At 49.4% G+C, this 13,570-nt stretch overlaps 1 protein-coding gene across 1 annotated transcript in view; it reads left to right on the forward strand.

Moving 5' to 3' along the window:
- Cnih3 (cornichon family AMPA receptor auxiliary protein 3) overlaps window positions 1–12,138 on the forward strand; it is a 115,022-nt gene extending 102,884 nt beyond the window's left edge. The window contains exons 4-6 of the mRNA XM_031336874.1: window positions 814–926; window positions 5,390–5,533; window positions 10,889–12,138. Of these exons, the coding sequence (XP_031192734.1) occupies window positions 814–926; window positions 5,390–5,533; window positions 10,889–10,916 (285 nt within the window). The 3' untranslated portion in view covers window positions 10,917–12,138. The remainder of the gene's footprint in view (window positions 1–813; window positions 927–5,389; window positions 5,534–10,888) is intronic.
- The last annotated feature ends 1,432 nt before the right edge of the window (window positions 12,139–13,570 follow it).

Below are 13,570 nucleotides of genomic sequence, written 5' to 3' on the forward strand. Positions count from 1 at the left end.
CGAAAAACCAAAAAAAAAAAAAACTTAAGTATTTCTTTTTTATGTAAGTTTATAAAAGGAGTCAGGTATGGGGCTTAGAGAAGCAGGGAGGATGAGCCGCAGTTCCTTTAGAATGGCCCCTGAAAGACACAGTTTGTTGGACCACAGCAGTCACAATGGTCTAAGTGAGATGCACAGGCTAGGTGCACACACATGTGTGTGTATGTGTGTGTTCTGCCTACCCAAGTGTGTTTCCGTACTTACAGCTTTCATTACTGGAAGGGGTTGATTGTCTACCCTCTAGTCATCTTTAGTTTTCAGTTTTCATTTATACTACATGTGCCTACCCAGGAGGGGTGTCTGTCTTCTTCCATCTGTCCCCCTGGATCTCCCTTCTGAGAGTCTGAGCTCACCTTCTCCCTTCTCAAAGAGGCCGCCTGTTTTCACAATTGCTACCTGGCTTTTCTCTTGTGCGCTTCTTGATCTGCCTTTCTGTTCTCCTGACCTTCCTGTATTAGGAACAAACACTCCTAATTAGCTAGCGGAGGGCACAGAGGAGCCAGCGACATAGCACAAACAGATGGAAGGTGATATGGGACACTACTATCTTCTTCAGACAGCCCCAATGCTGGGCAACCTCCCCCCCTTTCCCTAGGCAAGTACAGAGGGCCTGTGTCTACTTGGGATTGAATCTAAAACATGGGGCTCTTCCCAAAGTGGTCAGTCCCAGGGAAGTGACTGTGCTGCAGGGAGCACGTTTGCATGGGGGGACAGTGAGTGGGTGGAACACTTCCTCCCTCTAACCAGGCCCGTGTGTCTCTGCTTCCTCTCCAGCTGGTGCTGCCAGAGTACTCTATCCACAGCCTCTTCTGCATCATGTTCCTGTGTGCTCAGGAGTGGCTCACCCTGGGGCTCAATGTTCCTCTGCTTTTCTATCACTTCTGGAGGTAGGTCTGTCTGGGACTGGTCCATTCACCTTCACTTCTGCACCCAAGGACAGTGTGCCCACATAGACCAGCCACCAGGTGCCTTCTTTTATGCCCTTTTATGTTCTAGATGCAATTGTGTTGATTAAGAACTCTGACCAAAAGCAAGTAGACTTATTTAATCCAGGTTATAGCTCATTATTGAGGGGCAGGAACTCAAGCAGGTGCTTGAAGGCAGAAACAATAGAAAACTCTTTCTTTCTGGCTCCCAGGCAGACTCATGTTTACGTGACTTTCTTATATAACTCGGGAATACCTAATTAGGGAATGGTACCATCTACCTACAGTGGGCTGGGCCCTCCTACACCAATCAATAGCCAGGATGATCCCTTGTAGACATGCCCAAAGGTCGATACAATCTAGGCAGTTCCTCAGTCAAGACTCTCCTGTGAGATGACGATAGATTGTGTCAAGTTGATAAGCAAAGATACTTAGAACAAACTGACTCTCCAGAGCTGGAAGTAAATCCCTCTTGGCTTTGTTCCCGAACCCCAGTCCTGCAGGAGAGGGTGAAATGCAGCTACAATGTTATTCACTGGAGCCAAAACATGAAAACGGTATCGATGACTGTTAGCTGATGCGTCCATAAAGAAAGTGTGGTGGATCCATAAAGAAAGTGTGCGGATCCATACAACAGAACATCTCTGTGGAAATTAAGAAGGCAGAAAGTACTTAAATGTACTACAGTGTGGATGAGCCTCAAATAAAATATGAGTTAAAGATATCACACCTAATAGCAATACATTATATGATTCTATTGACATGAAATTTCTAGAGTAGTCAAATCTATAGAGACAAAAAATAAACAGGTAGTTTCCAAAGGAGGAGGGGAAATAGGAAACAACTGCCAGTAGGTATAGGATCCCCCCTTCTCTCATTCTCTCTCTCTCTCCCTCCATCCCTCTTTCCCTCTCTCCCTGTGTAAGGGTAATAAATATGCCTTCAACTTAGACAGTAGCAATAGATGTGCAACTCTACAAACATGCTAACCCTCACTGAATTGTTTGTGTACTTTAAAAAGGCAAACAATATGATGTATAAATTGTCTCAGTTTTTTAAAACACACCCACCAGTTGCACTAGGTTTTCTGGGAAGTTAGGATGCCATCCATTTTTCATGTAAGACTGTGCTTTGGCTCACTTGAGTGGGATTTCTGTAGGATGGATATGGAGAAGAAGTGAGAAATACCAGAGAAGTGAGGATGGTAATTGTGTGGATCAATTACCCTCCTCAAACCCTTTAATTCCAGAGCTCTGGACGCCCAAGCCAGCTGGCCCATCACTGCCAATTTCACTAACAAACATGGGGAGCACACACTACTTGCTGGGCGTTGAGGCTACTTCCTAGATGAAAATATGTGTGAATCTTTATCCTAGGAACATCTTTGCAGCAGAAGGAAGTATATTCTTATCAGATATATGAGAATTGTGTGTAGGAATGTAGAGAAAGAGACACATTAATCCTTAGAGTGTGGAAAAGTCCAGAAAAGCACGTGGAAAGAAGTGAGAGAGCACTTGGCATGTTTAGGGGACAGTATTCATCTTTCTGCATCGTCGGATGGGGGCCTCCTGGAGGGGTTGCAGTAGATGAGCAGCTGAGAATCTCATACCGAGTGCTGATAAAGAGCCCGGAACCCGTGTGGACTGGAAAACCACGAGGGGTTCTGGTGGAGGAAACTAGCATGACTTCATCTGAGCTTTAGAAGGTGATCTTGGAAGAGGCGTGAAGACCAGGCCAGAAGGAGATGTTTCGAAGACAAAATCTAGTTAGGAACAGGACAGGACTCCAGGTGAAGAAAGAAAGGTCATGAGACAGTGGGGAGCCGTCCTGCCTCGTGAAGGTTGGCTCTGTGAGAGAACAGGACTGGAAGTAAAGACAGAACAGGTTTGACTAATGACTGCATATAGGTGAGGGGAGGGAACCTCTGGGCTAGACAGCTCACCTGTGAGAACCCGTCTGCGTCCTCTCCACCTCACATGGGCTGCACCTCCTCCCTAAGATGAAATCTCTCCCGAGGATCTTTAAGTCATGGTCTGTCGTCTATCATCTGTCTATCAAACTGTGATCAGTGGCTGGGGAGACATGCACTTAACTGCACATGCACAGCCTTGGGGTTTCTCTCTGGCCCCACAGAATTAAAGAAAAGGCAACTGGCTTTGTGAAGTTGGATTTGTCCTCTAATCTCAGAGCTTCACTGTCCCAAGGGAGGAAATGGAGAGACAGCATGGTCCTCATACCTGGGATGCGTGTGTGTGTGTGTGTGTGTGTGTGTGTGTGTGTGTGTGTGTAGGTGGAGAACAGCTATGGTCTCCATGCCTATAAAGAGAGACTCATTGTCTTGGTTCTTGAATCTCTGATGGCCTAGCCTACTTACTCTTAGGAAGTTATCAGAACACAAAAGACAGAGTATAGACAGAGAAGTCCTTGAATACCTACAGTCCTGGGACCCAACCCCCTTCTGTCCCTTTTCCTTTCCTCTGTCTGCCTCCGCCCCCTGTATGTTTACATCTACATGTGTGTGCACAGGCGTGCATGTGTGTAGAGTTTAGACAGCAGTTTCCAGTGTACTTCCTCAGGTGCCATCTACCTTTTGGAGGGAGGGAGCAAAGTCCCTCCTTGGCCTGGAACTTACTTAGGTAGGCTCGGCCAGCTGGCCTGTGAATCCCAGGGAGCCGCAGGTCTCAGCATTTCCAGCACTGAAATTATAGCCTCCCACCACCGTACCCAGTAGTAGAACAAGAGTTCCAGGTGTTAGTGCTTCACAAACTGATCAGATGCCTCTGGCTTGCCTGCCTCCGTGTCGGGGTAGTACCATGGTCCCCTCTACCCTCACGCTCAGTTTGCTTCAGTGAAGCTGACCTGGTCCCCCTTTTCTAGTGGCTGTGCAGAGAGGTCATTTGCACACATCAACATACACCAGCTCCCAATTGTCATTTGAGGTGGGTAATTTTTATCTCCACTTTATAGCTGAGCCCAGGGGTGAGTTGATGACTGACCCAAGGAAGGACGGTCTGGTGAGCGGCAAGCAAAAAGAGTCAGACGTGGTCCTTTCTGCCAAGCCATTCAGCCACCCAGTTCCTCTGCCTCCACTTAATGAGGTCACCTGGGAACAAAGCCCGGTGACAGCAGATAGGTTTTGAAATCTGCTCTGGAGAAGAGGAGAGGTGAATGGCCCAAGGGCTATGAGCTGGCAGCTGTCATCGAATCTGGCTTCTGATGTCCTCTTAGCATAGTGTTGGTGACAGATCATGCCAGCGCAACTCTCTGAAGGGGAAGGAAGAGGTGGCAGAGATGCTGGCTCTGTGAGCATGTGCCATCGCGGCAGTCTTCAGGTCAGGCCTGTGCCTGCTGCTTCTTCAGGGTGGGGAACTGCTACCGCTCTAGGCCTGACAGGAGCTGCAACATGTACTCCTGCCTCCTAGAAGCCTTCCCCACAGTGACCAAGGAACACAACACTGGGCCAGCTGCAGTGGGCTTCTGGGCTCCCAGGGGAAGCGGTGTCCTACAGATGTTGGTGGACATGAACTAAGAGCTGCAGACACTTGCAAGGGCCCCAGTTGTCACGTAAGCCACCCCCAACCCCCCGCCTTGGACAGCATTTATGGAGTTGATGTGGCTGGAGATGTTAATGAGGACTCATCTCTCACAATTCTCTTTTCCAGCTTCCCCAGAGATGGCCAATGTTTCGTTTGTTCTTCTGGGCCCCTCCATCCAACAAACAAACAGAAACAAACAACAATAACCTATGTCCCTAAAAATGACTCTAAAATGCCTCTCTATGGTATTCTGGAGTTTAAATGAAAGTCTGGGTCATGAGCACTTAGTGTTCAGAATATAGACATGGAGAAGGTGGTCATACAACTCCTCCACATATGCCTACATATGTCTGCCAGGAGATGCCAGGCTACCAAGGATCAACCTCAAGCAGGAAGGAATTATTTGGACTCATAGTTGAAGGGAGCACATCCCACCACGGTGGAGAAGGAAGGCCTGGTGGCTGGGGCTCTGCCTACGGCAGCAGGAACTCACAGCATTATTACATCTTGGTAGATGGAAGAAGAGAACTGGGACAGGAAGTGGGGCTTCCGTATAACTGCCCCCCACTTCCTCCAGTGAGTCCTCCCCAGACAGGGCTACTAGGTTGGCACCTTGTGCGCCCACACACAGGCCTATAGGGGAGAGTACACATTCCAACCATAATCCTGGGGGACATGTTTTCTTCAGCCAGAGCACCTTTATACGATACCATGGATCTGCCGGAAGTCGTAAACATCTGCTGAAAGGTTGTGGCCGAGTTGTACTCTAGCAGTGGTTAGAATCTGAGTTTGGCAGGAGGCACCGATCTTAAGCCAGGGAACCTCGGCCTGACAACATGGGGAACCCTAAGCCTTGGAAACAATGCTCTCACGTCCTCTTCCCTGCAGGTATTTCCACTGTCCTGCAGATAGCTCAGAGCTAGCCTATGACCCACCAGTCGTCATGAACGCTGACACCTTGAGCTACTGCCAGAAGGAGGCCTGGTGTAAGCTAGCCTTCTACCTCCTCTCCTTCTTCTACTACCTGTACTGGTGAGTCCACCCCCAACCCCCGCCCCCTCTCCCTCTCCTTCTGGCTTTGACTTCAGGGGCAAGCAGAAGGATACTGGAGGCCAGCCTCGGAGAAGTAGCTTCTCAGGAGGTGGCCCGTGACAGAACATGGCTAATTGAATCTGATCCCAGCTGTCTGACCCTGACTCTGGAGCAAGGGTTTCTGGGAAAGAAAGATGCCTCCGTGCACCTCCTTTGCAACTCAGGAAACATCTAATAACATCTCTTAGGAGGCAGCCGAGGGATCGTCACAGGCTTCTAACTAGCAGGGCTTCCAGCCCTTCAGAACTCAGCAGCTCCTCTCCTCAGGGTACCAGTGAACAGAGAGGCCCAGGATCATTACCCCTTGCCCTCAGCCTGTTCGTGAAGATTCTTGGGTACCATATTAGCTGCCTTTATCCCCTCCACAGCGGCAGTCATACCCCCACAGAGAGGCACATTGGGTCATTAAGTGCTTATACTGCAATTCTTCCATGTTTCATAACATCGGCCTAATTGAGCAAGTCCTGCCGACTTTGCAGTTTCGCTTCCGGGTCCCTTTTCTTCACCTCATCACCTTACTCAGCAGAGCGCTGGGAGCTGTCATCCTGTGGTCTGCACTCTGGAGCTACTTGTTCTTGTTCTGGAAATGGCTTCTGATCCCTTTTGTGCTCACGTCTGGGGCCTTTTCCTGGTCACCTTGCTCTCCTGTCCCCATCTTTGCAGGGTCGCGCCTGTCCTCAGACACCCGAGTGCTCTCTCTGCAGAGGCAAGGGAAGGAAGGTTGGGGGTGCTACCTTTTCAGCCATCCCTGGGTTCAGGCTGGGAAGTGGCTACATTGCTGGACATTCAAAAACAAACTCCATATGCATTGCAGGATTTGTGAGATAAATTCTGCCCTTGCCCACATATTGAAATTGAATCTGCGAAGGTCGAAGCATTCCCCAAGGTTACAGCTAATGGTCGCACCAGGTATAACTCAAAAAACTGAACTTCAAACTGCATACAGAACCCCTAGACAAGTCTATGAAAACAAGGGCCAGGGGCTAGAGACAGGTGGCTGATTACAGTGCAGCTGGGTCATGGCTCCCCTACCCTTCAGCAGGAATAGATCTACTGTCCAGAACCCTAGACTTTCCATGAGCACCAGACGATACTGGTGTATGTGTCTGAGGCGAAACTGGCATTCTGGAAGGTTGGCTTGGTCCAGATTCCCTCCTTGATTGCCAGGGTCAGCAGATGTAGCAGTCAGGGAGATGTAGCTTCATAGTTCACCTCCTCAACTGGGAGGAGTTGGGGGGGAATCACAGAACCGCTCCAGTGCTTTCTTCATGAAGTCAAGGGTTATTCCAACGTCAGAGTTTCATCCTTCATGAATGGTCTGGATGCTTCCTACTTGAAGCCTGAGAAACCTGAGAAGCTGTAGGACCCCCCCCCCTCAAAGAAGCTGAGGTGACCAGCAGTTCACCCCAGTTCTCTTGGCTTCAGGCTTTTGCAGCCTTAAGGTGGGTGCTCTCCCAGGAGGCTACAGAGGGTGGCGAAAGGTTGTTTTGAAGGCAGAGGCCACTCCTTGGAGAGTTTTCGAGTGCCGTGGGAACGGGACTGAGATCGGGGGGTGTGAAGCAATGGAGTCTCATGAAGAATCCAGGGAATCAGACTCCAGAGACCAGCACAAGGATGGAGATCTGAGTTTATTCACCCATTCAGAAGCTTACACACGGTGTGTGAGCCAATCACAAACCCCTAAATCCTTAGCCGATCGTATCTCACCATACCATCACTGGGCCCCAGCGAAAGCCCTGCCTGATGAGGTAACTCAGAAGGAGAGGTCGTGTGGGAGTTTGTGGGGGGAAGCATTGTCACCTGTCAGGACTTCCACATCGACGGATGAAGCCGTCACTGCCCTGGCCTCGATGTTCTGGGAGCCATCTTAGATCTAATGGTGCCGTGTATGGTGGTTCTGGACTCTTCAAAGAGTCCTTGTAGTACCTGTCTCTTCATCCCACTTTTTCCTTCACACGGTTGGCCTCCATATCCCTCACAGAGTCTCCTCTCTGGAGTGAACTCAGCCTCACTTTTGCCAGGAAGCCACAGGCCTCCTGAAGTCCATAGGCTGAGTGGCCTGTCTCCAGACAGCAGCACCTCTCTTTAGAACCAGTAGAACATGGCTAGGCCTTCCCTGGCTCCTGGTCCATTATTCTGGGACCCACCTTAGTTTGGGAAACTGAAACAGGACCCTTCCTTCTGAGTTTGGGCTGTCGAGCCCAACACTGCTCTCTGCCCAGCCATGGAGTAAGAGGGTTAGCATGGACAATGTTGGAGGCTCTGGGCCCTTAGCTGGGAGTGGTCATTCTATAACCAAGTTCCCCACCATCCATTGAACTTTCCGCCTTCTAGTTTCAGAGCACACCCATAAAGTCGTCTTTAAACCATGGTTGTACACAGCTCTCCTGGGCCTCCACACCAGCTCAGTGTGCCTGCCTGCTTCACGGAACACAACATCAGTGCGCCTCTTGTGTCTCCTGCAGGAGCCTGCTTCTTCCATCTCTGTTTTCCCAAACCCAGACCCAGACCTAGACCTGACAGAGAGCGCAGAACATTATTAGCCTGGGCTTTGTTAAGGGTAGGGAGGTCCATGCCTGCGGAGTGACTGTACGGCGCCTTGCTGCCCGGACGGCAGCAATAACGACCAAACACCGAGACTTCTTCTCTCGACGGTTTACTCAGGAGTTTTCTTTTGTGTTAACAGCTCTTTTAGGTACCCATGTGTTACAGCTCTCCTAGGTTCCTAAGTGTTACGGCTCTTTTAGGTGTTACGGCTCTTCTTGGTGTCACCGCCTCCTCCCGCCTCCCAGGGGCCGCAGTTCCTCTTGCCTCTGTGGAATGGCGCTTCTTGCTTCTAGGTGCCACGGCTCTTCCTGCTTCCGTGGAGTGGGTGGTGGCCGCGTAGTGGCGTGGAATAGCCGTTGCTCTTGCTTCTGTGGAGTGGCGTGGAATGGCCTGACAGCCTGGAGAGCGCCCCTTATATACCCATGCCCAAGCCCTCGTGGTCCTGGATTGGTTCCCTGGCAATCGCCTCATTAGCATACACCTGCTTGGGAGGGGCTTGGTAGCATGCACCTGCTCAGGATTGGCACATGATTGGTTAGCGTACACCTGCTCGGGAGGGGCGCATGTGCAGTAGAATCGTCTATCGCTGCCACCGAGCATGTCTTGGATTTGATCGTCCGAGCGGCTGCCTACAAGTGACCTCTGAGCTGTGTGCAGCACTGGAGACTCATGAGTTCTACTGCACTGTGCTAACCACATGTGGCTCTCACCACTGTCGCCATCTCAGAATGCGTTGTGGTGCAGGTGACGTTTATGGGTTATGTGTGACAGGGATGTATAGTAACCCCGGTGAGTGAGCCCGGTGTGGACAGTTTGTCTTCTCAATAGAAGGATCCTTTTTCTTTTCTTTTTCTCTCCTTCCACTTTCCATCCTCCTTTCTTTTGTTCCCCCTTTTCCTACCCCTTTTCTATACTCTTCCTATTTTCCTCCCCTCCTGTCCCCTCTTCAGTCCTCTTTCCTTGTCCCAGAGAGCAAACCTAGAGCCCATGCTAGACAAGCAATCTACCACCATGTCACAGGCCCTCGGCTCTTTTCTGCTTCTGACTTTGAGACCTAGTCTTGCTGAATTGCCTGGGCCACCCTCAAACCTGAGCCTTCTGCCTTGTCTACGAAGTAGTTGGGATCACAGGCCTGTGCCACCAGGCCTGCCTAGAAGGGTTCCAAGGGTGACCCTGGCCCACATTGTTCAGTGATGCCAAGTCACCCCATCCTGTTGTCCATTACTTTGGGGTACACTGGTCTCTCATTATCTATTTCTTCTCATCTGTTACATCTTTTATGGGTTACCTCTTCTCTAGATTGCAGAGAACTCATCTGTTCCCCTCAACTCCATCTTGGCAGTGCCCTGTACAGCACATAGTAGGCATCCATGATGTTTGTTGTCACAGTTTGGTCAGGGCTTAGCCCACACACTCACCATTATCTCCCTGCACTGAGAAGAGTGCTTGGCACATAGTAGGTGTTCAGTTAGTGTGGAATAAAAGAATTATAGTGAGTTAGAGTTATCATCTAAGTTAGAGTTTCCATTACTGTGAAGAGACACCATGACCAAGGCAACTTTTATAGAGGACAACATTTAATTGGGGCTGGCTTAGAGATTCAGAGGTTCAGTCTATTATCATCAAGGTGGGAGCATGGCAGCATCCAGGCAGTCATGGTGCAGGAGGAACTGAGAGTTCTACATCTTGTTCCAAAAGCAAACAGAAGACTGGCATCTTTAGGCAGCTGGGGAAAGCGCTCTTTTCCCACCCCCACAGTGACATACTTTCTCCAACAAGGCTACACCTTCCCCAATAAGGCCACACTTCCTAAGAGTGCCACTCCCTGGGCCAAGCATATTCAAACCACCACAGTTATCCACAGTTAGGCTCCATCCACAATGGACAGAGGACTGGCTTTGGGGTTAGAATGTGGTTGATCTGTCATGAGCTGTACAGCGAAAATCCATCTCTTTAGCTCTAGACATAGGCAGTGGGGCCTGGGTGCATCTGCTGTGTCTGGCTCTAGAAAGTGGGCTCCAGGTCTTAGAGGGGCTCACTGGCTTCCCAGTTGTGCAGGGCCGGAAGGAAAATAGTCCGGGTTCTTTTATTTGGTTTTGCTCCCTAGACATCTTCTTAGAGTCAGGGGTGGGGGTCTCTAATATCAAAAGATGTATTTCTTCTTCTAAATAGACACAGTAGTAGATTGTAGTTCTGGTCAACCTGTCAGCCTTGCAGAATTAGCCTGAAGTCCTTATCAGGCCACAGGAATGCAGGTCCCCGGACTTGCTCACTACTAATTCCCTAAAGCAGGAGATGTGGAGCCCTGTGCCCAGTTAAGATTCACTTATGTCATTTGCCCCTAGTTGACAGTGATCTTTGTTCTGACCCTTGTAACTGACACATCATGTAGCATCACAGGGGTGGGGGGCAGAGAGAAGGTAGGGATGCAGCCATTCTGTAAGCATGTGGCTGCAGATGGTATGAAAAAATCTTACCCCATAGGCACCTGGTCTATAATTGCAGTAAAAGTGATGCAATGCCACAGTGATCTTCCCAGTGAGTTTGCTCATAAGCATCCAGAGGCGACCTACCTTTCATGGGGGACATGGGATGCCATCTTAACAGACACATTGTGGGCTGTAGCAAGGCCTCCCTAGGTGAGTTGGAGACCACAGAGACAGGAATGAGGTGAATCCTTGGAAGGGGGTCGTTGAGAGCCACAGACTCCTGCTGACGCCTGTTTTCCTACTCTTGTTTGCATTCCAGCATGATCTACACCTTAGTGAGCTCCTAATTCAGACCCTGCTGATGGAGAGGCCAAGGCTGGGAACTACTGCGGCCGTGGCTAGAGGAGCACCAGACGGGGATGACGGAGAGACCCAGCTGGCAGGGACCAAATGGAAGGAACAGGAGTCACACAGCAGACAGGGCCATGCTACTCATGTGTGTGTTTCTGCCTTCGCCTTTCACATCCCACATGGGCTGCAGAGCCCTTCTGAGCATGGGGGGGTGCCAGCTTGTAGCTGATGAGACAATCAATCTCTGGAGATGTGGTTCTGCCTTCTTCCATCCACTCCACTGAGCAGCAGAACCATGCGAGTTCACATGGAGAGCTCACCAGGAGGGCAGACATGACGCCAGACGCTGGAAGGTGTCGATCCAGGGACAGAATGGCTCAGGGCCAGATCTTCAGGGATGGCTGAGACCCACAAGGTCACCATGGACTGCCCAAGACTCTTGTCATATGTTTTCCAGAGCTGTGGCTGCACCCTTTGCTCAGTGCAAGGCTGAAAGCTGTGTGGACTGCCCTGAGCCACCTCTCACGTCACTTTTATGCTCTGTGTCCAGGACCCTGAGCCACGGCTTCCTGAGCTTGGTGTGGGCAGCACGTCCTGTCCCGTGTGAACTGGGGAGGGGGAGAAAATGGATTTCTAAAAATGTTTGCAACATGGCCCAGGTGTGAGTTCTTCACCCTCCCAAGATGTATTCTGCCACTGTACCAAAAATTCATCAGAGTCATGACATGCCAATCAGCTAGCTGGCATGAGCCAAAGCCTAAAAAAAAACTCAAAACAGTACAAAGCCCAGAAACGGAGAGCTGCTCTGTATGTGGGTATGGACAGCCAGGAAGTGAGACAACACAATTATCACTTCCATTGATGCTTCACAGCCTTTGTGCTGTTCAAGTCAATGTGGGGACATCCGTTTATTTAGAATTTTCCACTTGGCTTTTGTTCCTCTTTTGGGTGGGAGTTGCAGGACCAGTGTAAATACTGACAAGGGTGAGCTTTTATGATGCTTAAATGGGGCACAATGATTTTAACTTGATTCCCCAAACTATCTTGCTTTCTGCCATTACACACGCACATGCACACACACATACGCGCACACACACACACACACACAAACGCTATTTATATATGTACTGGCTCCCATCTGAATTCTGTGACTCAGGTTTTTGAATGGTGTTTGTGTAACACATTGTGTGCTATGTTTAAGATGCAGCAGCAACTTCAGTGGCTCACCTCATCTCATTTCAACCCATCCCCGGCTGCATTTGTCTCCATATGGTTGGCAAACTAGGAGGTAGAAGATCAGTTTCAAAAAAAACAGTGTTTTTTAAAAAACAAAAATTCTACAGAAAACAAAATAGGGAGAAAAAGAAACTTGCAAGAACGAAGAAAAACAAAACGCTGCTTTTCCCGAGGGGCCAGCTGTATAAACAACAGCTTTTGTAGCCAGTCAGGAAGAAAGCTTTCCCTTGGCAGGAGCTCTTGTTACTGCTGGGTGACTTGTTGAAGCTACACAGCCTTAGCTGGGTACCATTCCCAGGGATGGCTAGTTACATCAACAAACAATGGGGTCTGGGTGTCAGGTGCAAAACTAAGTCGACCATCATCTTGCATGTTGCAAAAGAAAAAGAAAAACAGACATGGGGAAGGTAAGGAAGGGGATGATCTTTTCTTTTTCCAGGAGTCTGTTACACTTCACCTTCTTCCAAAAAGGCTTAAAGTAGCTTCTGACAGGAGACACCAATATCAGAGATTGTTAATGTGGACTTGGGAAAGTCAAACCTACAAAGGAGGTCTGTATCAGGTTCCAACTTCCTGAGTGATCAATTTAACATCATCCCTTAGCAGTAAATGGTCCCAGCTCGGACTGCAGGACTTTGCATTTTCTAAACCACTTTCCTTAGCACACTGAACCCTTTACATAGTCCTCCTGTTTTCTGTTTTAAAGTGGAGGAGTTTACAAGACCCGCTATGAACCTGGTGGCTGACTTTAAGAGAACATACCCTTTCTGTCCCCACCAAAAAGCCTTGACTTTTATGAGAAAAGATTTTAAAGTGGAGAGCTTTAGTGAAAGTGCTTGGGGGTATGGGTTTCTTTAAGGGGGATGTGTGTGTGTGTGAGAGATCCTTCCCTTAGTCCTTTGAAATCCTTAAGAACTGCTGATGCCTCTTGGGCAGGTCCTACCTTTATGAAAGAAAAAATATTCAAAAATGTTGTGATTGGAAAAGAAGTCCGGTGATCTCCTGGGAGTTCGAGCAGATCCTTGGCTCCCCAGGAGAAGCTCATTTCCCTGATGGTAAAAAATAAGCAAGATGGGGGCTATTGGCAGAGCGCAGGTGTGTGCCAGGTGCCACAGTCAATGAGAAGAGCTGCTTGCAGATAACGCACAGCTGGTCTGAGGCGTGGCTTTAAAACTCTGCAGATGGCCCTCTTCCCACAGAATTTTGCTTGCTTGGCTAATGTTCTTTCATTGTGCAGCTCGTGGAAGGAAGGAGGGAGCAAGGCAGAAGGAATGCCTTAAAGTTCCCAGAGCCTCAGGAATCCAAAGGAAGTGTTTTTGTTGAGCAAGTTCGAACCCATCTACTAAGCATAGGTCAGGGTACTTTAGGGACATAGCATGTGCCAGCACCGGCCTGGCTTATGGGCCCTGTGTGG

Source organism: Mastomys coucha, unplaced genomic scaffold (assembly GCF_008632895.1).
Source record: "Mastomys coucha isolate ucsf_1 unplaced genomic scaffold, UCSF_Mcou_1 pScaffold1, whole genome shotgun sequence".
NCBI lineage: Eukaryota > Metazoa > Chordata > Mammalia > Rodentia > Muridae > Mastomys > Mastomys coucha.